This window comes from Schistocerca nitens, chromosome 11, assembly GCF_023898315.1.
Source record: "Schistocerca nitens isolate TAMUIC-IGC-003100 chromosome 11, iqSchNite1.1, whole genome shotgun sequence".
NCBI lineage: Eukaryota > Metazoa > Arthropoda > Insecta > Orthoptera > Acrididae > Schistocerca > Schistocerca nitens.
Genome location: NC_064624.1, coordinates 116474997 through 116501422, shown reverse-complemented (window position 1 = coordinate 116501422; position 26426 = coordinate 116474997). Strand labels below are relative to the sequence as shown.

The window sequence follows — 26426 nt, the reverse complement described above, 5'->3', positions numbered from 1 at the left end:
GCTGCTCCTACTGTTGTAATGCCAGTTCAGTGAAGTCTTGTTTTCGAATTTAAGTTTCAGAAAGTGGGTTACAAATGGTGTGTAGTACCACACTGTACAAATACATCTATAAAAGGTCTTGAAAAGTGTATTTTAAGTGCTCATTTGTGTCACTTGCATGTTGTACACGCTTTATATCTCTCCATATAACCTCATCGGCCTACACCTCACTGTACTGTGGGCACGTGGTGATGTCTTCGCTATTAGCAATGCTTTCCAAAAAAGTGAATTGTTTGTTCGGAAAGTAATTGCTCTGTCTTCTGTTTCCCATTTCTCAGACTAAGACTAATGTGAAGCTATATGTAATATGTCCCTCAATAGAAACTACTGCTACAGTCAGTTCTTGCTAACTCAAAAATTGGTGTAAAACTTTTGAAAATATGAGAGTGGTTTGGAAAGTTCTCAGAAGCCAGCACTAGCGCAACGAGTTGTTCATGTGACATTCATTGGACTGTTGCTTGTAAACACATGCCTTGTGCTCTCGGAAGATAGCTGTGGCGATGACACGGCTCTCTTGTTATTCCCGCTTAGTGATTTGCGAAGAAGGAAAAAATCGAGACTCGAGCAGTGATTAAGTACTTCGTAAAGAAAGATATGGAAGAAAAGGACATTCATGCCGATTCCCAGAATATACTAGGGGACTCTGATCCTTCATATTCAACTGTTGCCAAGTGGACAAATGAATTTAAATTTGGTTGGGAGAGCTTTGATGATGATCCGCACAGTGGTCAGCCAAGATGTGACACTACTCCAGAAATCATTGCAACAGTGCACAAAATGGTCATGGAGGATTGGTGATTGAAAGTGTGTGAAATTGCTCACACTTGCCAGATGTCATCCGAAAGGGTATATCACATTTTAACTGAGGATTAGAAATGAAAAAATTATCTGCAAGATGGGTGCCACGACTCTTCATGCTGGATCAAAAACAAATGAAAATGGGCATACGTTTGGTCCATTTTAGGAGAAACTAACGAGATTTTTTGCACCGGTTTGTGACCACAGATGAAACTGGGGTGGACTACTATACCCCAGAGACAAAACAACAGTCAAAGCAGTGGAAACATGCTGATTCTCCACAACCAAAGAAAGCTAAGACAATTCCTTTGGCGGGAGAGATCATGGCGTCAGTGTACTGGGATGCGAAGGGGATTCTGTGTGTAGATTATCTCCCCAGTGGGCGAACAATTACTGGAGAATACTATGCTAACCTCCTGGACAAATTGCAAGATAAGATAAGCGAAAAAAGGCCAGGTTTAGCAAGGAAGAAAGTCATCTTCCATCAAGACAATGCGCACCTGCACACGTGCCATTGCCATGGCAGAATTACATGAGTAAGGTATGAATTGTTGCCACACCTGCCTTATTAACCTGATGTGGGTCTGTCAGACTACCATCTCTTCCAAAAACTGAAAATTTTTTTTGGTGGGTCAAGATTCTCTTCAAATGAAGAATTGATAGCCACAGGTGACGACTATTATGCAGGCCTGGAGGAAACTCATTTTCGAGATGGGATCAAGGCACTGGAACATTGTTGGACCAAGTGCATTAATCTACAAGGAGACTACATTGAAAAATAACTGTTTCGGTGATGTAAGTACTTTTTTCTTATTACTTTTCAAATCACTCTCGTATATAACATATCCAGGATTTGAATGTGTGACATCTTTATCTGCAGTCGGATACTCTGTTGCACCACCAATCGGCTACTGGATGGAGTATCCCTGCTGAGTGTCTTCTACAGAGGAAATCAGCACTAAGTTTTTCCAAGAAAAGTTTTATTGTGCCTTGGGTCATAGCACATGGTTGATAATCAACAATCTAGTTATACTATATGGACCCATTTGCAAACATTCTATAATTCCTTAGTTTTGAGTGAATTTAATGATGTTGCTGGGAGCACGAATAAGAATGTCTGCCATTGCACACATTGCCGCTCTAGATAGGGATCATAGACGCACCAGCATTCACAAGGCTTGCTCTATCAGCATTCGCAAAATTCATTGTTACTTAAAAGTTGTAATTGCATTTTCCAACATGAAATAGGTAAACTGTTTGCAGAAAAAGTACATAACTTCGTTTAATGCTCCTATAACACACATATAGCTTCGTCTTATTCCTAGTCTGTAACGTCATCAGAGCATCAGCCACTAACAGAAAATTTTCGATCATGTGGCCAGATTTTGATATTTAATGATTTTAAGGTTTAATTACATAAAAATGAGAGATATTTTGTGAGAATATTGACCGTAAATGGTATTTAAATGTTATAATCAATCAGACTAACAACAATCTGAACCGTATTTTTAACATAGGAAAATAACCTGTTGTGGCTGCATACTGTGATACTGGAAGTAATAAGTATTGTCCGTGACATTCCTCTAACTCGTGCCTCTTGTGGTGCCATTTAATTATTGCCGATACATTAATGTGGCACAGTGTGGCATGATGTCCGTGTGTCGTTACATGTTGCAGGCACATTCCAGATGCTGATGACGGCAACGTGCGGCTTCGTCCAGATGTACTTCCCCTGCGGCATGTACAAGCCCGCGCCGCGAATGGCGAGGCCGCCCGGCTTCTACTGTCACATGCTGCTCGTCGGTTGCACCAGGTTAGGCCGTACTCTGCCTCACGTTTCACTGTCATGTACACAGTTGTTTTATCAGATATGAGCAACAGCTCACTGGCAGTACTGTTGTCTGTAGGAAAATATTGTTGTTGAACTGTTGAAAGGCACACATAAAGACTTGGACTAAATTTCTAATTGTCTGTAACGAATGGCAGCTGTCTCTAAATTCATATAAGTGTAAGGTAATGCAGAAACATTTATTTATTCATGTTTACTGGATGTGTAGTCAACATACATTTTACGGATCAAGTCAAATTTGTTTCACAAGCGTTGAAAAGTATGACTGATAATTAGTATTTAGCCAATTATGTTTTAATACATAAATTTCTAGCCCCCATACCATTTCTATTACTATTGTACTTACATCATCTATGCTATACACTGAGGTGATGGATGTCGTGGAATAGTAATATGCACATATACGGATGGTGGTAATATCGCACACAAGAGATATAAAGGGGCAGTGCCATGGTGGAGCTGTCATTTGTGATACGTGGTTCTTGCTGGAATTAAGGAAAATGTGGAAGGGAGGACCCACCAATATAACTTTCTTTTCACACAACCTGTTTATATATATATATATATATATATATATATATATATATATATATATATATATATATATATATCTAAAAAGAAAGATGATGAGACTTACCAAACAAAAGCGCTGGCAGGTCGATAGACACACAAACAAACACAAATATACACACAAAATTCAAGCTTTCGCAACAAACTGTTGCCTCATCAGGAAAGATGGGAAGGAGAGGGAAAGACGAAAGGATGTGGGTTTTAAGGGAGACACAAGCTGTGTCTGTATGTGTGAATGGATATGTGTGTGTGTGCGAGTGTATACCTGTCCTTTTTTCCCCCTAAGGTAAGTCTTTCCGCTCCCGGGATTGGAATGACTCCTTATCCTCTCCCTTAAAACCCACATCCTTTCGTCTTTCCCTCTCCTTCCCCTCTTTCCTGATGAGGCAACAGTTTGTTGCGAAAGCTTGAATTTTGTGTGTATATTTGTGTTTGTTTGTGTGTCTATCGACCTGCCAGCGCTTTTGTTTGGTAAGTCTCATCATCTTTCTTTTTAGATATATTTTTCCACGTGGAATGTTTCCCTCAAAGGCAAAGCGTTTCTTTGCCTTTACAAATGTCTGCTTGTGTCTGTGTATGTGCAGATGGATATGTGTGTGTGTGTGCGAGTGTATACCTGTCCTTTTTTCCCCCTAAGGTAAGTCTTTCCGCTCCCGGACTTGGAATGACTCCTTACCCTCTCCCTTCAAACCCACATCCTTTCGTCTTTCCCTCTCCTTCCCTCTTTCCTGATGAAGCAACCCTTTGTTGCGAAAGCTTGAATTTTGTGTGTTTATTTGTGTGTCTATCGATCTGCCAGCGCTTTTGTTTGGTAAGTCTCATCATCTTTATATATATACGAGGGCAGTTCAATAAGTAATGCAACACATTTTTTTTCTGAAACAGGGGTTGTTTTATTCAGCATTGAAATACACCAGGTTATTCCCCAATCTTTTAGCTACACAACACTATTTTTCAACGTAATCTCCATTCAATGCTACGGCCTTACGCCACCTTGAAATGAGGGCCTGTATGCCTGCACGGTACCATTCCACTGGTCGATGTCGGAGCCAACGTCGTACTGCATCAATAACTTCTTCATCGTCCGCGTAGTGCCTCCCACGGATTCCGTCCTTCATTGGGCCAAACATATGGAAATCCGACGGTGCGAGATCGGGGCTGTAGGGTGCAAGAGGAAGAACAGTCCACTGAAGTTTTGTGAGCTCCTCTCGGGTGCGAAGACTTGTGTGAGGTCTTGCGTTGTCATGAAGAAGGAGAAGTTCGTTCAGATTTTTGTGCCTACGAACACGCTGAAGTCGTTTCTTCAATTTCTGAAGAGTAGCACAATACACTTCAGAGTTGATCGTTTGACTGTGGGGAAGGACATCGAACAGAATAACCCCTTCAGCATCCCAGAAGACTGTAACCGTGACTTTACCGGCTGAGGGTATGGCTTTAAACTTTTTCTCGGTAGGGGAGTGGGTGTGGCGCCACTCCATTGATTGCCATTTTGTTTCAGGTTCGAAGTGATGAACCCATGTTTCATCGCCTGTAACAATCTTTGACAAGAAATTGTCACCCTCAGCCACATGACGAGCAAGCAATTCCGCACAGATGGTTCTCCTTTGCTCTTTATGGTGTTCGGTTAGATAACAAGGGACCCAGCGGGAACAAACCTTTGAATATCCCAACTGGTGAACAATTGTGACAGCACTACCAACAGAGATGTCAAGTTGAGCACTGAGTTGTTTGATGGTGATCCGTCTATCATCTCGAACGAGTGTGTTCGCACGCTCCGCCATTGCAGGAGTCACAGCTGTGCACGGCCGGCCCGCACGCGGGAGATCAGACAGTCTCGCTTGACCTTGCGGCGATGATGACACACGCTTTGCCCAACGACTCACCGTGCTTTTGTCCACTGCCAGATCACCGTAGACATTCTGCAAGCGCCTATGAATATCTGAGATGCCCTGGTTTTCCGCCAAAAGAAACTCGATCACTGCCCGTTGTTTGCAACGCATATCCGTTACAGACGCCATTTTAACAGCTCCGTACAGCGCTGCCACCTGTCGGAAGTCAATGAAACTATACGAGACGAAGCGGGAGGGTAAGGAGTCATTCCAATCCCGGGAGTGGAAAGACTTACCTCAGAGGGGAAAAAAGGACAGGTATACACTCGCACGCACACATACACATATCCATACGCACACATACAGACACAGGCAGACATATGTAAATGCAAAGAGGTTGGGCAGAGGTGTCAGTCGAGGCGGAAGTACAGAGGCAAAGATGTTGTTGAATGACAGGTGATGTATGAGGGGCAGCAACTTGAAATTAGTGGAGGTTGAGGCCTGGTGGGTAATGGGAAGAGAGAATATATTGCAGGGCAAGTTCCCATCTCCAGAGTTCTGATAGGTTGGTGTCAGTGGGAAGTATCTGGATACTTCGTTTTTTATATATACTGTTGTGATTCTTCAGTTTCTCCCGGCGTATTTCTTGCTCGAACAGTCTGCGGGTGTACTGCCGGTCCATAGTGTCAAACGCCCACAATATTTCGGCGATCAGACAAGTTGCCATCATCAGGTGTGCTGACGAACTGAGCTCCTGAGGGCGGGTGGCCACCTTAAATTCCTAAGCAGAAGGAAGATTACCATTCCTGGACATCATGATCAAAAGAAGTGCGGACGGCACCAAGGGCCACGGGGTATACAGGAAGAAAATGCACATCGACCTGTATTTGCATGCGGATAGCTGCCACCACCCTTCACAGAGGAATGGGATGTTAAAACACTGGTGCACAGGGCGCGCACCATCTCTGATGCAGAGAATCTGCCCCACGAGCTGGAACACCTCAAAACTGTATTCTGGAAAAACAGGTACTCGGAATGGCAGATCAGATGTGCTCTCCGCCCCACCTCTACAGTACAGTGTGTGGAGATGGAAGAAGTCACGAAGGAAGAGATGGCCACTGCCTATATACCATATACTGATGGACTATTGGGGAAAATAGGACGAATATTGAGGAAACACCTAGTAGGAACTGTCTTTTGTCCACCCAATAAAACACGAGCATTATTGGGAAGTGTCAAAGACGATCTCGGTTTGCGGAAGGCCGGCATGTACCAGATTCCGTGTCAGTGTGGTAGACTCATATTGGACAGACAGTGTGCACCATCGAAGGTCGTTGCCGAGAACATCAGAGGCACACTCGGCTTAGGCACCCCAACAGGTCGGTGGTCACAGAGCACTGTTTGTCTGAAAATCACGAAATGGACTGCCAACATACCAGGGTCTTGGCACAAACATACAAATCCTGTTACAGCATTGTTAGAGAGGCTATCGAAATTCGTACCAGGGACGCACTCATCAACCGAGATTGCGGCTATAGCCTCAGTAAGGCATGGGAACCAGCATTGAGTCTAATTAAAGAGACACTCAGCAAAGAAAACGAATGGGCAACCAGGGCGGATGAGGCAATTACACCGACACCACCACAGATGCCGATGCCAGCGTCTCAGTGACCGCCGGTGCGTGACTGCGGGCACGGACCACGGAGAAACACCTTACAGGGGGAGAGGATTTAAGATGGCCGCCTGCGCTCAGGCGCTCAGTTTGTCAGCGCACCTGACAATGGCGACATGTCTGATCGCCGAAATATTGTGACCGTTGGACACTATGGACCGGTAGTACACCCTTGGACTGTTTGAGCGATATATACTGTGTTTTACAGATAATCAAAGCATTTAACCGGCATAATATGCACTATTTTTTGCAAAAACAGACATAATGTCTTACGGGATAACCGCAATCAGTGACTTTATAATGTTACTTAAAATCCGTCTTGATTGCAATTTTTTTTTTTTTTATTATTCATATGACCGGTTTCGGTTCATTCAGAACCATCTTCAGATCTGATATTTCAGTTACAGGAGTAACCCGTCCAAATCCAGCAACTTTCACATGCTACGTCACATGTGACGTAGCATGTGAAAGTTGCTGGATTTGGACGGGTTACTCCTGTAACTGAAATATCAGATCTGAAGATGGTTCTGAATGAACCGAAACCGGTCATATGAATAATAAAAAAAAAATTTGCAATCAAGACGGATTTTAAGTAACATTATATGCACTATTGGGCAACTGAAAATGCACTATGGCTCCGACAAGTGGAACATAAGCGACCTTGGCGGGTTCATGTGTGGTGTGGCATTATGGGAGGAAGGATAATTGGCCCCCATTTTATTGATGGCAATCTAAATGGTGCAATGTATGCTGATTTCCTACGTAATGTTCTACCGATGTTACTACAAGACCTTTCACTGCATGACAGAATGGCGATGTACTTCCAACATGATGGATGTCCGGCACATAGCTCGCGTGCGGTTGGAGCGGTATTGAATAGCATATTTCATGACAGGTGGATTGGTCGTCGAAGCACCGTACCGTTGCCCGCACGTTCACCGGATCTGACGTCCCCGGATTTCTTTCTGTGGGAAAGTTGAAGGATATTTGCTATCGTGATCCACCGACAACACCTGACAACATGCATCAGTGCATTGTCAATGCGTGTGCAAACATTATGGAAGGCGATCTACTTGCTGTTGAGAGGAATGTCGTTACACATATTGCCAAATGCATTGAGGTTGACGGACATGATTTTAAGCATTTATTGCATTAATGTGGTATTTACAGGTAATCACGCTGTAACAGCATGCATTCTCAGAAATGATAAGTTCACAAAGGTACATGTATCACACTGGAACAACCGAAATAAAATGTTCAAACATACCTACGTCCTGTATTTTAATTTAAAAAACCTACCTGTTACCAACTGTTCGTCTAAAATTGTGAGCCATATGTTTGTGACTCTTATAGCGCCATCTATCACAAAGCGAAAAAAGTGGTCCCATTAAACATTCATATTTCTTTAGGTACTACACAAATATGTAATAAAAATGAGGGTTCATATTTAAAAAAACACAGTTGATATCCATTTGACGTGTGGCAGCGCCATCTAGTCGGCCAACCACAGCACCATCTGGTTTCCCCCTTCAAGCTAGACGAGTTTCGTTCTTTGTAGTTTTTTCGTTTGACGCTTATTTCGTGAGATATTTGGCCCGGTCACGATCAATGGACCACCCTGTATAATCAGTCTGAAACCTTCTGGTGTCTCCAGGTCTCATTCATTTATACAACCTTCTTTTGTGATTCTTGAACTAAATATTAGTGATGATTAAATTATGCTGTGCACAAAATTGTGCCAGGCAAATTCCATATTCATTTCTTCCCCCTAGTCTATATTCCCTAACTATTTTTTCTGCTCTTCCTTTTTCTACAAATTCCAGTCCCCTATCAAAATTAAATTTTTGTCTCCTTTAACTATCTGAATAATTTCTTTTATCTCGTCATACATTTCGTCAATCTCTTTATCATCTGTGGAGCTAGTTGGCATGTAAACCTATGCTGCTGTGGTAGGCGTGTGTTTTGTGTCTAATGTGGCTATAGTAACGCATTCACTATTTGTTCATAGTAGCTTATGTACATTCCTACTCTTTTATTCGTTTTTAAACCTACTCCTGCATTACCTGTATTTGATTTTGTATTTATAGCCCTCTATTCACCTGACCAGAAGTCCTGTTCCTCCTGCACCCAAACTTCAGTAATTCCCACTATACAGGGTGTTACAAAAAGGTACGGCCAAACTTTCAGGAAACATTCCTCACACACAAATAAAGAAAAATGTTATGTGGACATGTGTCCGGAAACGCATAATTTCCATGTTAGAGCTCATTTTAGTTTCGTCAGTACGTACTGTACTTTCTCGATTAACCGCCAGTTGGCCCAATTGAAGGACGGTAATGTTGACTTCGGTGCTTGTGTTGACATCCGACTCATTGCTCTACAGTACTAGCATCGAGCACATCAGTACGTAGCATCAACAGGTTAGTGTTCATCACTAACGTGGTTTTGCAGTCAGTGCAATGTTTACAAATGCGGAGTTGACAGATGCCCATTTGATGTACGGATTAGCACGGGGCAATAGCCGTGGCGCGGTACGTTTGTATCGAGACAGATTTCCAGAACGAAGGTGTCCCGACAGGAAAACGTTCGAAGCAATTGATCGGCTTCTTAGGGAGCACGGAACATTCCAGCCTATGACTCGCGACTGGGGAAGACCTAGAACGACGAGGACACCTGCAATGGGCGAGGCAATTCTTCGTGCGGTTGACGATAACCCTAATGTCAGCGTCAGAGAAGTTGCTGCTGTACAAGGTAACGTTGACCGTGTCACTGTACGGAGAGTGCTACGGGAGAACCAGTTGTTTCCGTACCATGTACAGCGTGTGCAGGCACTATCAGCAGCTGATTGGCCTCCACGGGTACACTTCTGCGAATGGTTCACCTGACAATGTGTCAATCCTCATATCAGTGCAAATGTTCTCTTTACGGATGAGGCTTCATTCCAACGTGATCAGATTGTAAATTTTCACAATCAACATGTGTGGGCTGATGAGAATCCGCACACAGTTGTGCAATCACGTCATCAACACAGATTTTCTGTGAACGTTTGGGCAGGCATTGTTGGTGATGTCTCGATTGGGCCCCATGTTCTTCCACCTACACTCAATGGAGCACGTTATCATGATTTCATACAGGATACTCCACCTGTGCTCCTAGAACATATGCCTTTACAAGTACGACACAACATGTGGTTCATCCACGATGGAGCTCCTGCACATTTCAATCGAAGTGTTTGTACGCTTCGCAACAACAGATTCAGTGACTGATGGATTGGTAGAGGCGGACCAGTTCCATGGCCTCCACGCTCTCCTGACCTCAACCCTCTTGACTTTCATTTATGGGGGCATTTGAAAGCTCTCGTCTGCGCAACCCCGGTACCAAATGTAGAGACTCTTCGTGCTCGTATTGTGGACGGCTGTGATACAATACACCATTCTCCAGGGCTGCATCAGGGATTCCATGCGATGGAGGTTGGCTGCACGTATCTTCGCTAACGGAGGACATTTTGAACATTTCCTGTAACAAAGTGTTTGAAGTCACGCTGGTACGTTCTGTTGCTGTGTTTTTCCATTCCATGCTTAATGTGATTTGAAGAGAAGTAATAAAATGAGCTCTAACATGGAAAGTAAGCGTTTCCGGACACATGTCCACATAACATATTTTCTTTCTTTGTGTGTGAGGAATGTTTCCTGAAAGTTTGGCCATACTTTTTTGTAACACCCTGTATATAGCTTTAACCTGTGCATTTGCTTTTTAAATTTTGTAATCTATCTGCCTGATTAAGGGATTTGACATTCCACACTCCAATCTGTAGGATGGCAGTTTTGTTTTTCCTGATACTGACATCCGCCTAAGCAGTCCCCGCACAGAAATCCAAATGGGTGACTATTTTACCTCTGGAATATTTTACCCAAGAGGTCGTTATCATTTAACCATACAATAGAGCTGCATGCCCCAGGAAAAAATTACGGCTGTAGTTTCCCCATGCTTTCAGCCATTCGCAGTACCAGCATAGCAAGGCCGTTTTGGTTGATGTTAAAAGGCCAGATCACTCGATCATGCAGACTTGTCCCTGCAACTGTTGAAAAGACTGCTGCCCCTCTTCAGGAACCACATGTATGTCGGACCTCTCAACAGATACGCCTCCGTTGTGGTTGCACCTGTGGTACAGCTGTCCGTATCGTTGAGGCACGCAAGCCACCCCACCACCAGCAAGGTCCGTGGTTTGTGGGGGGGGGTTCTGAAGTTTATTGATCACAAAAAGTGGAATGAAATAATGTGAGCCATTGTTGGGGAGTTTGGCCGTTACAAAAATTGTATAAAAATTGTCCACCAAAACCCTTCATGTCAAATTTTGTTTTTTTTTTTTTTTTTTTTTAAATTACAGTTGTGGCCCTACTAATAAAGATTTTCTTAGCAGCCAATAGTGATACAACGCACATCTGATAAATAATAAATTTATTTTGTGATCTAGATGAGAAGTATTTTGCAACATTGTTGTTGTCGTTTCCAGTTGTTTTCTGATTCAGTGCTGCTGTCCGTGCTATTTTATCCTATGCAAGCATCTTCATCCTTGCATGGCTCCTGAAGCCAACATCCGCTTCAATCTGTTTACTGCATTCAAGTCTTGGTCTCCCTCTTCAATTTTTCTACTTATGCTTCTCTCCACTTCCAAGTTAATGATTCCTGCACAGATTTAAAATGTGTCCTATCAACTGAGCCCTTCTTTTTCTTAAGTCGTGTCATGCTCTCTCTCTCTCTCTCTCTCTCTCTCTCTCTCTCTCTCTTTTCGTGATTATTCGGTACCTCTTCATTAGTTATTCCAGTATACCCTTGCAATCTTCAGCCTTTTCTTTAGGATCACATCTCAGAACCCCCTTTCATGAAGCGCTTATTATCCATGTTTCACTTCTGTATAGGGCCACTTTCAATACAAATACATTCAGATATATGTCATGACACTTAAATCTGTATTTGGTGTTAGCAAATTTCCCTTTTTCTAAAATGCTTTATGTGGTGTTGCCAGTCTTGATTTTATATCTTCCTTACTTCATCTGTCACCAGTCATTTTGCAGGCCAAATAATGAAATCTGTATACTAATTTTAGTATCTCGTTTTCTAGTTTAATTCCCTCAACATCATCTGATTTAATGAAACTACATTCTACTGTATGAGAGGTGTTCAATAAGTAATGCAACACATTTTTCTCTCGAACAACTTTGGTAGAAAAAACATGGAATTTCTTATGGGACATCATGGGACATTCCCACTTCAGCCCATATAATTTCATGAGGTTCCAATACGTGGCGATGCCTTCAAAATGGCATCTGTAACAGAGCTGCATTCCAAGCAGAGAGCTGTCATTGAGTGTCTTGTGGTGGGAAAGAAGAGCATAGCAGATATTCATAGGTGCTTGCAGCATATCTATAGAGACCTGACAATGAACAAAACCACGGTGAGTAATTGACAGTCGTCTGTCACCATCGCAGCCACGTCGTGTAAACCTGTCAGATCTCTGCATGCTGGCCGTCGATACACAGGTGTGCTCCTGCAATGTTGGAACATGCGAATACTCTCATTCGAGTTGATTGATAGATCACAATCAAATGCCTCGCTACGCAATTGGACGTCTGTCAGTTTTGCTGAAAATACCAGTTAGAGTACTCAAAGGTGTATTCTTCTTTCACCCTACAGCCCTGATCACATACCTTCCAAGTGATTGAGCCAATGAAGGATGCGTTCCACAGGAAGCAGTATGTGGATGATGCGAGGGCTATTGATACAGCAAGACCTCAGCTCTGATGTCGACCACTAGAATGGTACTGTGTGGGCATACATGTCTTCCCAGTAAGCTGGAATAAGGCTGTTGTATTGAAAGGAGATTATGTTGGAAAATACGGTTTTGTAGCCAAAAGAATTGGGAATGATATGGTGTATTGAAATCCTGAATAAAAGCTACCATTTTTCAGAAAAATTGTTGCTTTACATGTTGAATGCCCCTCACACTGCTTTCACTTTTGTTGATGTCCATCTTATAACGTAATGTAAAACACTCTTCATGCACTCAGCTTTTCTTCTGAGTACTTTGCTGTATGTGACAGAAATACAATTTCTTCAGCATACCTCAAAGTTTTTATTTCTTCTCTTTGAACTTTTAAGGGGCTCCAGAAAGGCTCAAAATCATGAAAAGTTCAATTTTTACTTTTTTGCGTTTTCTGAATCTGCAGACTATTACCTTTTAATAGATATATAATTTATTCAATTCCGAAGACTACAACTATTTTTAAATTTTTTTTGAAGTGTGTTCTACATGGGCGTGACCCACTGTGGCGCTGTTAAACTGCTGTCAAATGGTGTTATTATTAACGTCCGTGTTCATCAGGTACATTTTAGTGATGTGACATAAAGTATGTGTTGTGGCTAACCTGTGATGGTTCAATATATATCGCTGGTGTGATTGTCGATTGTTTCATGTTTATTTACTCTGTCGTTATCTCGAAAATATTCGTAATTAATTCTGTTTCTTGAGTCTCTGTTTTGTTGAAGTATAATAATTAGTAAAAGTAAAGTTATTAGAAATCCTCCGAAGGCTTTTAAGAAAAGGAGAAATGTTGGAAAGCCAAAGGTATTTAGAAATATGGGAATGAAGATAGGTTCTAACATGGTACGAGCGATGCTTGCTTTAGACAAGGAACGCCTTCGGGCTGCAGACAGGGCTGTAAAGAGTCTAGAAATACAAGCAAGAGTAAACAGGACGAGGAACAAGAGGAAGCTGGAGGAGGAGTTTGCAGAGGATGAAGATAATCCATCCTATGGACCTGGAATGCACTAAAAAGTTAATCCAATCTTTGTCGCTCGATTCCCAAAACTTTTATTTTCTCATACTAATTACATGTTTTCTAAGGATCTTCCAAACATATTTGTTTCAAACTTTCAGTAAATGTTACACAGTACCTTCTGCATAATTTAACACAGCCTTTTTCCAAAAAACTGTATATTTTTGAATATATAAATAAAAATTTGTAAAAAAATGTGAATTTTCATTACAATTGAAAAAAAATCATCTTTAATAACTGAACTAAAATTTTGTAAAATCCCTGTGTTAAGTTGTAGCCCATATTCCAATAAATAATCTGTAAAAAGTTCAACTTCCTACCTCAAATACTTTGTGAGGAAAGATGTAATTTATAAGCGTTATTTTAACATTGCAAGTATAGGGCGTTCCGGAGCCCCTTAAGTCCGTTTCCAAATTTCACATTGGTATCCTTCACAGCTTGCTCCATATCTAGCTACTTGATTGTAGCTGTCCAATGAAACTGTTCTACTATAAAAGTATCGTAAAGAAATGAAACTGTCCAGATGACTATTATGCTCGTCTGACAATCACGTGAATGCTGTAACCTTGTTTCACTCTCTTTTGAACAACTGCTTCCTTTCATGGCCTTCAAGTCCCATAACTATAGTCTGGTTTCTGTACAAGCTGTACGCAATCTTTCCCTCTCTGTATTTTAATCATACTTCCTTCAGAATGTCAAAGAGTAGAATCCATTTTCAGAGAGTGGAATCCATACATTCTCTAGCTTCTAAGAGAAGTAATATACATAATGATTGCAGACTTGTACAAGGAGTGCCTTTCCTTCACCAGTAATCTGTCCACAGGTTCACGACAGTGATCTTAGGCCTGGTGGCTCTGAACTACGTTGCAGTGAGCTTCACGGAGACCATCAAGAGCTCCGCACCACTCTTCACCGTCCTCATCTCTAGGTACCTGCTTGGTGAGTATGAAACATAGTGAGGTGAATACCACCACCTACTATAATTTCATTCCTAATGAAAGTAACATTTTGTTTCTTTTCTACTCTCTTTTATGTACACAATACCTATGCCATGTAATCCAACTGCACTGTTAATGTTTATGTATGTTAAATGTCAATTTTACTGTTTTTTTGCATGACAGTTCTATTTTTATACACTATGTGATCAAAAGTATCCAGAAACCTGGCTGAAAATGACTTACATGTTCGTGGCACAACACCCCCCCCCCCCCCCCCCCCATCGGTAATGCTATTCAATATGGTGTTGGTCCACCCTTAGCCTCGATGACAGCTGTCATCAGACATACGTTCAATCAGGTGCTGGAAGGTTTCTTGGGGAATGGCAGAGCATTCTTCACAGACTGCTGCACTGAGGAGAGGTATTGATGTCGATCAGTGAGGCCTGGCACGAAGTCAGCATTCCAAAACATCCCAAAGATGTTCTATAGGATTCACATCAGGATTCTGTACAGGCCAGTCCATTACAGGGATGTTATTGTCGTGTAACCACTCTGCCACAGGCCGTGCATTATGAACAGGTGCTCGATTGTGTTGAAAGGTGCAATCGCCATCCTGTAATTGTTCAACAGTGGGAAGCAAGAAGGTGCTTAAAACATCAATGTAAGCCTGTGCTGTGATAGTGCCATACAAAACAACAAGGGGAGCGAGCCCCTCCATGAAAAACATGACCATACCATAACACCACAGCCTCCGAATTTTACTGTTGGCACTACACACGCTGGCAGATGACATTCACCAGGCATTCACCATACCCACTCCGTGCCATCAGATCGCCACATTGTGTACCGTGATTCGTCGCTCCACACAATGTTTTTTCACTGTTCAATTGTTCAATGTTTTCGCTCCTTACACCAAGTGAGGCATTGTTTGGCATTTACTGGCACGATGTGTGGCTTATGAGCAGCCGCTCAACCATGAAATCCAAGTTTTCTCACCTACCGCCGAACTGTCATAGTACTTGCAGTGGATCCTGACGCAGTTTGGAAATCCAGTGTGATGGTCTGGATAGATGTCTGCCTGTTACACATTACGACCACCTTCATCTGTCGGCATTCTCTGTCAGTAGACAGATGAGGTCAGCCTGTATGCTTTTGTACTGTACGTATCCCTTCAAATTTTCACTTCACTATCACATCAGAAACAGTGGACCTAGGGATGTTAAGAAATGAGGAAAATTCGCATAGAGATGCATGACACAAGTGACACCCAATCACCTGACCACGTTCAAAGTCCGTGAGTTCTGTGGGGTGCCCCATTCTGCTCTCTCACGATGTCTAATGACTACTGATGTGGAGTACCTGGCAGTAGATGGCAGCACTATACACCTAATATGTACGTATATTTTTGGGGGTGTCCAGATACTTCTGATCACATCGTGTGTGATGTAATCAGACTGCAGAAGGGGCTGTTAGTAGAAAAGTCTGTGACATGCCATATTTATTCTTGAGCACTGACTTACATGGTTTTTTTTTTTTTTTGTATTTATATAGTGTGTGATGATGTGATGTCTGCATTTAAAGTAATGTCCTCTGAAGCATAAAAATAATGTTCTGTGCTTTAACTGCAATACAGTGTTGAGCCCCAGTTGAATGTGCTACTCCTTACTTTGATGATTTGTGCAAAAATGATTAAATGAAAGAAGAGACATACAATAATTCATTTTTAGTTGTAGATTACTGTTTCCATTTTGTTTGTTGACACTAACTGTTAATGACGAAACTAGTACCAATTGCCCAACAACTTGTAATACTTGCAACTTGCTTGCATTCCCAATATCCTATCCCAAATGTTAATTTAGTCAATATTTTTACACAAACTCCTGTTTCATCTCTCATTGGTCCCTTCACTGCTGCTATCATCCAACCCACACTAGGACACTGCCCTTGCATCCCTCATGCCGGCTGCATCACCCTGTGTCATGGGCAGTGATAATCCGCACAGCCCCCAAAGCTTTGAAACATGCACCCTTTATTTGATTGTCAGAGGAACATAGTAGTCTTCAGGACAATTTCTTTTCATTATGATACTTTTATAATAGAACAGTTTTATCAGACAGTTATAATCAAATGATTTAAAGAATTTTAAAAATCTGTATGTTAAGAAAAATTTAAGATGAAATCCGAGGTCTCAAGGACTAAGTTGCCATACACTGTGGATAAATATGAAACCTCCCAGTTTTTATTCTTCTAGAGCAGTGATTCCCAGTGGGGGCAGTATTGTCCACCAGTGGGTATTTGTAGAGATCTAAGGGGGGGGGGGGGGGGGATTCACAAAGTTCATTATTGATGATGGGGAATAAAATTGGGTGGCAAACTTCAGATCTAACTATTGCAGGTGTGGAAACAAATGATGATTTCACTGTTAAATTGCCAGAATTTAGAGGCACTTACAGTGGACTATACAATTAGATTTCACGATGTCCTTAACACGATTGTTCCAGATTGGGTACTAGAATCCTTTTCAAGCCCATAAACACCATAGTTATCACTAAGGGAGGACTTGATAGAATTGTCAATAAATGAAGTGCTGAAATTGAAATTAAAAAATATATATCAAGAATTTGGGCTTCAAAGGCAAATTCCAGTATCTCATCCACCTATATGGGCTGCAGCTATGAAGTTTTTCATTGCATTCCCATCATCATATTAACCCATAAGAGAATTTAGTGTAGTTCACAATTTGCCGACACAGGAAAACAGTGGCAATAGTGGAATGTGGCGAATTAAATTGGTGATGACGAATATTGACACCATATACGGAAAAATTAGTGCCACAGCATCAACCTCAGGGCTTTGCTAATCATATTATATTATTGTTTTTAATAATACATATTTGTTAATAGTGTTCTCATCTTTTAATAATTTTATTTAAAAACTGACATTTTTTCCAGTAGAAATAATATCCTTCATCTCAGAGAAACACCATGGAATCAATGTAGGAAAACAAGTGCTGTGATATGGAAAACTGTGAGAATTGGAATTTGTGCTTTGCAACTCCCTCCCACTCTCGCGGAAAGGGCATCGTAAACCAATGTCGAGAACCTCGTAGCATTCCTGTTGGGTTGGATGTGGAATTAATTAATTAATGAAGATTTAATGTGGTTCAACCGTTTCCTTGGATGTGGCGATAAGAAAATACCCTCCTTGCTCTGGAAGGAAGTGCAACACTGCAACTTTTAGTTTTGTTGAAAAAGTATGCACATAACTATTGTATATATAATACATATGTTGTGCACAAACATACACAGTATCCTTTCAATTACATTAAATGTCAAATCAGAATGCTCATCATAAAAGCTCCAAAACTTTATACAAGGTGCCCTCTCATCAGAATGACATTCCATTAACAGTTCATTTGTTGGCATACAGTGATAACCTTTGTCAGTGTTATATACCTGTATATTCTGAGATGCATTTCTCCAGTAGGGGCCAGTGATGCCAGGAGCTCGTATTCTCATTTGTACCGATACTTCCTCTCACACAGTCACCACAATTGCTATACTGTCTTGAAGTCAGACATTGTCTCCCTCATAGTTCTCTACATGAAAATAAAATAACGGGTCTGCACAATACTTTGCAGTCCTCTATGCTAACTCGTTTTAGGATTTTTATTCACAAGTGTCATTCACTGGTAAGTATACATCGGGATATATATGTGTCTTCTGGAGTGGTATGTAACACCACAACATATGCTGTAGAGTGTATCCTGCAACTTGGGTTAAGAGTACACAAAGCAAAGAGGAATAGCACAAAATCTCTCCTGATAGAGAACACCAGTCTAATGAAAATGTGCAGCTGCATAACCATCGAGCCAGAATCTGTCACATTGTGAAGTATCCCTGCCTTTTGTCAACCTATTCTGTTTATGTTTCCATTTAGTCTCATTTGCTTAGCTTATCCTATTATTTCTGGCTCTCCCTTTGGGTACTCAACCTTTCCATATTTGATTCCTTCTGTTTTCCTCCCACATATTCCTGTTACTCTCATCTGACAAGAATGTAATGAGAAAATTGTTTAGCACAGTATTAATAAGACTGACATTTCTTAAATTTTTTATATTTGTTATTAACACTATTGTTCACTTTGGGCTCTACAGACGGCATTTTTGAGCTTTGTTTTAGCATTTTCTTTGTAACCAGTTTACTTTCATTCTCTCAAAATGGGAACTTTTCCTGGCATCTAACAAAGTTCCGGTTTTCTTGCAAGCCACTGTGGAATGCATGGCAGAGGGTACTTCCCATTGTACCAGTTGTTAGGGCTTCTTCCCATTCCATTCGCATATACAATATGGCAAAAATGCCTGCTTAAATGCCTCTGTGTGTGCTGTTATTAGTTTAATCTTGTCTTCACGGTTATTGCGGGAGTGATATGTTGTGATCTTTAGTACACTAGAAGACAAAAAAGATGACACATCGAGAAGGAATTATCCAAATGGGATGGAAACTGGTAGACACGATGTCCATGTACAGATAAACAATTTATTACAATTTCAGAAAAATTGGATGATCTATTCAAGGGAAACAGCTTTGCAAATTAAGCAAGTCAATAATGTGTTGGTCCTCCCCTGGCTCTCGTGAAAGCAATTACATGGCTTGGCATTGATCGATTGAGTAGTCGGATGTCCTCCTGAGGGGTACGTGCCCAATTCTGTCCAATTGGTGCATTAGATCCTCGACACCCCGAGATTGTTGGAGGGCCCTACCCGCAATGCTCCAAATGTTCTGAATTTGAGAGAGAGCCAGCAACTTTGCTGGCTGAGGTTGGGCCTGACAAACAAGAAGACGAGCAATAGAAATTCTTGCCGTGTGTAGGCAGGCATTATCTTGCTGAAAAGTAAGCCCAGGACAGCTTGCAATGAAGGGCAACAAAATGGGGTGTAGAATAATGTCAACATACTACTGAGCCATGAGGGTTCTGCAAGTAACACCCGAAGTTGTCCTGCTGTGATAAGAAATGATACCCCAGACGATAATTTCTAGTTGCCAGCCGTATGGTGGATGGTGTCAGGTCAGTAGTTCACTACTGTCCGGGGCGTCTCCAGATACATCTTTGCTGATCATTGGGGCTCAGCTTGGAGCGGAACTCATCACTGAAGACAGTTCTATGCCAGTCAGTGAGACTCTAGGCCCTACTCTGTATCTTTCTTCCATTTTGCCAATCAGTTCAGTATGCGAGTGTGCCAAACGATCTTATTTTCGAAAGAGAGTCCCGACATTATTCTGTAAGCATTTCGGAAGCGATGCCAGATGGCCCTAGTGAACCGAAACACTGTTGTCAGTTCTCCTTGTGCCTCCCAATCAAATGCAGCCTGTCTCAGACCCGCACTGCAGTGCCACAAACCCGATGTGGCTAGCAGCCGACATAAGCACGCTATTCTTAACAGTAGTGAAAGGTATGGTTAGAGTATGTAATACTGTTCAAATTTCGCTGACCACGTGCTCCCATGAATGCGTGATAATGATAGAATATTGACAATGTTCTGCAAACTGTCATAAATATCACATTTTGTCATTTTATTCTCATTCACAATGATGTCTTGTTTTGGATTTTACATTTTGGAATATTGTACAAATACATGTATGGAAACGTATGAAAAATTCTTTGTTTTTTCTGTTTTTCGTCATTCCTTAGCTGGCTCAAAATTCATGGAAGTACTTTCCATCTGTGCAACTAATTGAAGGCAGGCTTGTTTATTGCCATACACGTTTCGCTTCTTTTATTTGTGAAGAATCTTCACCAATAAAAGAAGTGAAATGCATATGGCAATAAACAAACTGCTTTCAGTTAGTTTCATAGACGGAACAAGTCTCCATGAACCCGAAAAATTGTTTAAGTGTCAAATAATAAGAACGTACATAGAATGTGGGTGTAACTCACTCCTAGAGATACTTCCCTATATGATACATCAACGATTTGGTTCATAAAAACAAAATAAAAAAAAAAACAGCTTTTCGAGAGTCTGTGGTGAGTGCAGCTATAGATGTTCCATGTAGTTTATAACATGCATCTGATGAACCAAACTGTTTCATCTCTGTCTACTGTTGTTATGGATTAGATCACAGATAAATACTTGTGACAAGCTAAAGTGTGAAGACAATTGCTGCTAGTTTCATTTGCAGTAATTTAAGTTTTGCTCTTAGATTCCTGTCACACCATACACTCTGAAACCACTATGTATTCAGGAAAAAATGGTGAATTATTTGTGACAAGATAAAGTATAAATATCACTGTCAGTTGTTTTACACAAAGCAATTTCATCTTCCATTTCTTAAGTGCAAAGTCATGAAATCGAAGATACTCATTACTGAGAAAGCACACTCTTACATGTAAATAACAACAAATATATCAGAAAAATGCTTAACTTTGACAATTAACAAAGTCTCATAATGTGTTACAAACACAAAGAGGAAAAAAAGTGTTTTGATTACCTTTGGTATGCGAACCTACAACCTTTGAAACAGCAGTTCGTTGCCTTACCCACTGTGCTACTGTGACTCACTTGCAAGTTGCCATGTATTCCACATAATTCCAGTCAAGAGAGATGCAGGCTGACTTTGTTGCCTGGGTGTAAGCCGTAAATGCATGAAATTTTGGAAGGTTTCCTCTAACAGGCTTCACAAAATTCCTTTGTATTGTTACTTAAAAGTTTTAAATGCATTTCGATAATTAATAAGTAAACCATTTGTGAAGTCACTAGTAATTTCAGCTAACACTCATGTAATATACATAAGCAGAGCTGCCCTTTTGAAATTTAATTATTTTTTTAAACTCTTAGTTATGTAAAAATAACAGGTGTTTTGTGAGAATATTGAACAAAACTGTTTTTCCTATGTTACAATCATTCACAGTAAAGACAATACAAACCATATTTCTAACAGAGGAAAATAATCTATTATGAAATCACTTTCCACCCGGATGCTTCCTGGTGATTCTTCAGTAACATGATCACCAAATCCGACACTAAAACCGCTCAATATGTTTAAAATAAGAAATTATATGTGAAAATAAATCATACTGAACTGAATGAGAGGGCCATACTGAAATCCTAAACCTCTCGGTACAGTTGTCAAAAAGTTGGTAGGAGGCGCGATTGGGAACGTGTCTCAGAAGCTTACAGAATTGTAACTTCGGGTAAAGAACTGGAAATGACATCACTACAGAGGCTAACCCACTACATCAATTGGTATGACCAATACAGAATAGGGCCCCTGGACACCAGTGAGTTTGTCTGTACATGTACGTCACATCTACCAATTTCTGTCTCATTTGGGTAATTCCTTAAAACAAAGTGTGTGTTCATTCCCAGATTCCTCACTACTGGTTCTTGAATGTTTGAAACTAAGATTTTGCGGAAAGCTATACACAGGTTGTATACGACCTGGGAGATCTGGGAAAAACCCAGGAATTTTTTCATCCGGGGGAAAACCAGGAAAAACCCGGGAATTTTTTAGAGTTCCGGGAATTTTTCGCTGTTTTATTTGTCATTTAAATTTTTGTAATTTTGACTGGCAAGAACCGATACTTTAACAAAGGATATTTCTGTATCCCGCTACTGCGGAATAATACTGCAGCATTGAAACATGAACGAGAGAAAAAAACCAAAATAAAACTTAAATTGCAAAGGAAATGTGCCATATAAAATAACACAGTGCTCGTACAAGCGTCTGCCAACAGCAAAATGTGTCAAAGGCTTTCGGAAGACTATGCAATGCTTCGTAACAACAAATGGCCTTCAATGAGCGTGACGTCACAAACTGTTTACATTAGACTCATTTAATCAGTTACGAGCGGGCTCATGCACAAGCGCAGTTGAGTCGCGTATGAGTAGTACCTTCTCCCGCTTCTGGATACAAAAATGTGGCCGTTGGCTGTGTAAGCAGCAGTAGCAGCAACCAGCCACAAGGGGTACCCGGAAAAATTTTACTGGCGCGCCCAAGCTGCCAGATTCACGGATGTGCTGCAGGCCCGGATCTAGGGGGGAGTTGGGGCAAACTGGGGTATCTGAACTGGGCGGCAATTCCGGGGGAGGGGGTAAATTCATATTCTTGTGAAAAAAATCTTGTTTCACAAAGCACCTAGCATCACACGCTCGTCAGTCTATCGGTTATTCATATGATTTTGAAACGCACCCCTGCTGGTTTTTGAACACATTATAAGTTGATTTTTGAATGCGTGCATAGTGTACGTGATGTCTCTGTTAGGGGAATCCTCATCACAACTAGAAATAAACTTTCCTGCAGACAAAACAGGACTGTGCTATACGAGCTGAGTGGAATGAAGCCGAACCGGTGAATGCTAACTGCTGCTTGTTTATGTGGTTGATTCGGTTTGCGAATGTTCAACGTTGTTATAATTACTAGCGAAATCCATAGGTTCAGACAACCAGAGTGGAAATAAACTACTAACAGGTAAGAAAGATTACGTATTATCTTCTCGGTGTATCCAAGAAAGTGAAATTTTGACAGACTCTTTTTGGCCAGATCACTACACTGGACAGGACCAGTTGTAGTCCCAGGCTAGCAGCCGCTTAAGTTTCATTCTGGGAGTAGCACGGAAAACGCATTGTACGAATACGTAATAACGCCTAACCGGAGAATAATTGCTGGATAACTAAACTGTGATTGTGGCAGGGTTAGTAAAGTTAACTGGAGAATGAGTTTTGACAGTGGTAGGAACAGTTAGAGAATTAGTGACAACAAGACTGTTTGTTACAACGAGGAAGGAGAAGAAACGAGGACATCACACAAATTATGGAAGAACATGACGATACTAAATTTATACAAAAATTTCGTTCTACTACTTTTCGGTCACGTGCAAGAGAAGCTGGAGCATATGAATGAAATGGGAAACTATTTCCTAACATAAAGCTTTTTGCCTCTTGTAGGCCAAAAAGGTATTTCGTATTGGTACTTAGTGAATTATATTCTGATGTATTATAAAAATGATCATTATTGCCAAAACAGTCTTGCTTATTTGGAGTGTGTTACAATTGCTGCAATATTAGAAAGGCCTATTTTATTTTCTTCAGCACACAGTGACAAAATAGACGTAACCAGATTGAGAAACCAGTCTTGGGTACTAATTGTATAATAGCTTTTTCAGTATTAGACAATGACATTTCTATTTTTCATGTAGCAAAACGTGTGACGAACTTTGATAAGGTAATAGTTCTTTCACAGAAAGGAAAGCACGCCATGTAAAGCTGTAGCAAGATCAGAGAGAAAAATCGCTAGGACCTCAGGATTGAAGAATTGTGTACTGCCTTACCTGTCTCTTGTCTTTACTGGTTTCAGGTGTCCTATACTTAATTTTATGTCACACAGAAGAGCAAGTTATTGGCTAATAGGCAGTGGAGAGTCCAGATTTTCTGAAGAGTTCTTATTCTTCTGGTTACAAATAATCCTATCCAGTATTAATTGTGAGGGCTTTTTTTACAAAAGAAAAAGAGAGGCAGGATGTCAAACCGGCCAACCGGGAGCAGGAGAGGCGCTACAGGGCAGTTTAATTTCCACTATCCTGAAATAGTTTGAAGGCATCCATTACGAAATATACACATTTGAGTTCCACAGAGCGAAATACAGTGACGTGCGGTATAACAATGTTGTTTGAAGATGGGTTGCACTGCACTGCACACTTAATAACGTGTCTTACATTTCCTCGAAGATATATGTTTTATGTATCAGACTCTTCAGAAAGATGTGCGCTACAAAATGAAATTGTTTTTGAAAAGTTTTTAAAATTTTTGACGTTCTGATGCGCAGGGCAGTCTGAATTATAGTGTGTGTGTGTGTGTGGGGGGGATATTCTCCACGTCACCTTTTTTTACATTTAGTGATTTTTCTGTTTTCTCTTCGTTTACTACTCTCACATGAAATGAAAAAAAGACGGATTTCTGTGGCTGGGAGCTATCAAGTGAATTAAAATACATTCACATAATTACGGAAGGCTAAAATATGTTACTAGTTTCAGATTTTATTTTATTTCCACCTTTCTGATAGTCAAGCATTAATCACCTTGCAGAACAATGAAGTTATTTTTGTCGGTTTGATAAATAAATTTGGCTTTTATTAAGCTTTCCTACTGAGGCAGTCAGTTTATTCCACACTGTTGGCTAGTTTCAACTGTTTGCTGCATTTCAGGTACACGTTTTCATCTTCTAGCACGTATGGCATTATGCCATAATAAAGAACCAAACATGACATAATACAGTACTGGTACTGCAAGAAAATTTACGTCCTGAAAACCACACTGAAAAGCGTCATATCTGGTAGAGTCCTACGCATTGGGAATTTGGACATACGAAAGTGCACTGTAAGGCGAACTAAGCATTTTAACATGGTTCACGAAATTTTTATGCTCTTGTAGTATCCTCTGATGTCTTGTTTCTTTCATGACATAATGTAAGCTCTTTTAATGTTGTACATGTACGTACATACGGGCTTCCCTCGTCACCGTAGCTGCGCAAGCGCAGTGACGCCTCTTATTTGGCACTCTCCGGCAACTGCTAAAATGAATCTATTTCTAAAAGGTCACGGGAAAATATTGTGAATTGTTGTTTGGAAAGCGTTATTTTCAAAGTAAATTTCCTTTTATGCAAGATGAAATATGTGCAAGAATGTACGATGAATTTCTTAAATCACAGAGTGTTTGGTCTCTTTTAAAATCACCTCTTTGATGATGAGCCATTTAGAAGAATTTTGAGCCCAGAACATCAGAGATTTATGTCGGTATTAAAAATTTTGCTGGTGTATTTGTGTGATGTATTAAAGTGTAACATGCGCTAAACAGATCAACATTATATGTGAAAGCTTAGCTTCTCTTGTAGCTTATTAATCGTCGAGACAAATATTATATGCGAAAGCTTTGCTTTTCTTGTAGCAATGCTATGTGTATTAATTTAAACCATTAACTTTTCCTGTTGGTGGAATTCGAGTTTATACTTTCGTAATACGAAAATATGCAGCGTACATGTTGCTGCACATCAAAGATCTTTCCAAAATGTGTTTTTTTCCCCCTGAGTATCGTTTTCTAAAATGCTGGGAAATTCTACGCTACTGTATAAAACCATATCCTTTTAAAGGATAAGTTTTACAGTTCTGAGGGAAAGTATACTGTCACTTAACATGGGAAAAGTGTATTTTCACCCGGGAGAAAATGTATTTTCACTCCTGAGAAAATGTATTTTTAACCGGGAGATCCGGGAGAAATCCGTGAATTTTTTTTCCTTGTTCACGTATACACCCTGTATACATATCTCTTACAGTATTTGCCACTTCAGTTTTCTCAGCAGTTCCCAAATGCTCTGTCGCGGATTAAAGAAATGTGACCATTCGTATTGTCTTTCTTTGTATATCTTCTGTTTCCCCATTAATCCTGTTTGGTATGGGTGAGTCACACACTTCAGCAATGTTCTAAGATGGGATGCAAAAGTGTTTTGTAAGCAGTCTCTTTTGTTGACTGTCATTGAACCAAAGTCTTCCACCTGCTTTGCCTAGATCAGAGCCTGCATGATTGTTCCATTTAATGTCTCTACAAATTATTAAAATCAGGTGCATGTATGAGTTCATTGATTTCAATTGTGACTCATTGATATAGTAGTCATGACAAACTTCATAATTTAAAATAGGATTGGATATTTGTGCATTCTTTTTCAGGCACTATTTCATTACAGATAACTACATCATCGGCAAAAAGTCTGCAGTTACTATTGATATTGTCTACAAGGTCATTAATATTTAACAATAAATTAGTATAAAACTGGCAGAACTTGAAGATACACCAATTATTTCACAAAATCGAGTTACAAAGGTTCAGAAATATTTAATAGTAGTCTCA

General features: G+C 40.6%; 1 protein-coding gene across 2 annotated transcripts in view; it reads left to right on the top strand.

The window, feature by feature from the left end:
* LOC126213529 (solute carrier family 35 member E2A-like) overlaps window positions 1–26426 on the top strand; it is a 145615-nt gene that overhangs the window by 26887 nt on the left and 92302 nt on the right. For both annotated transcript variants that reach the window (XM_049941374.1, XM_049941373.1), the window contains exons 2-3: window positions 2515–2650; window positions 14417–14532. In XM_049941374.1, the coding sequence (XP_049797331.1) occupies window positions 2515–2650; window positions 14417–14532 (252 nt within the window). The remainder of the gene's footprint in view (window positions 1–2514; window positions 2651–14416; window positions 14533–26426) is intronic.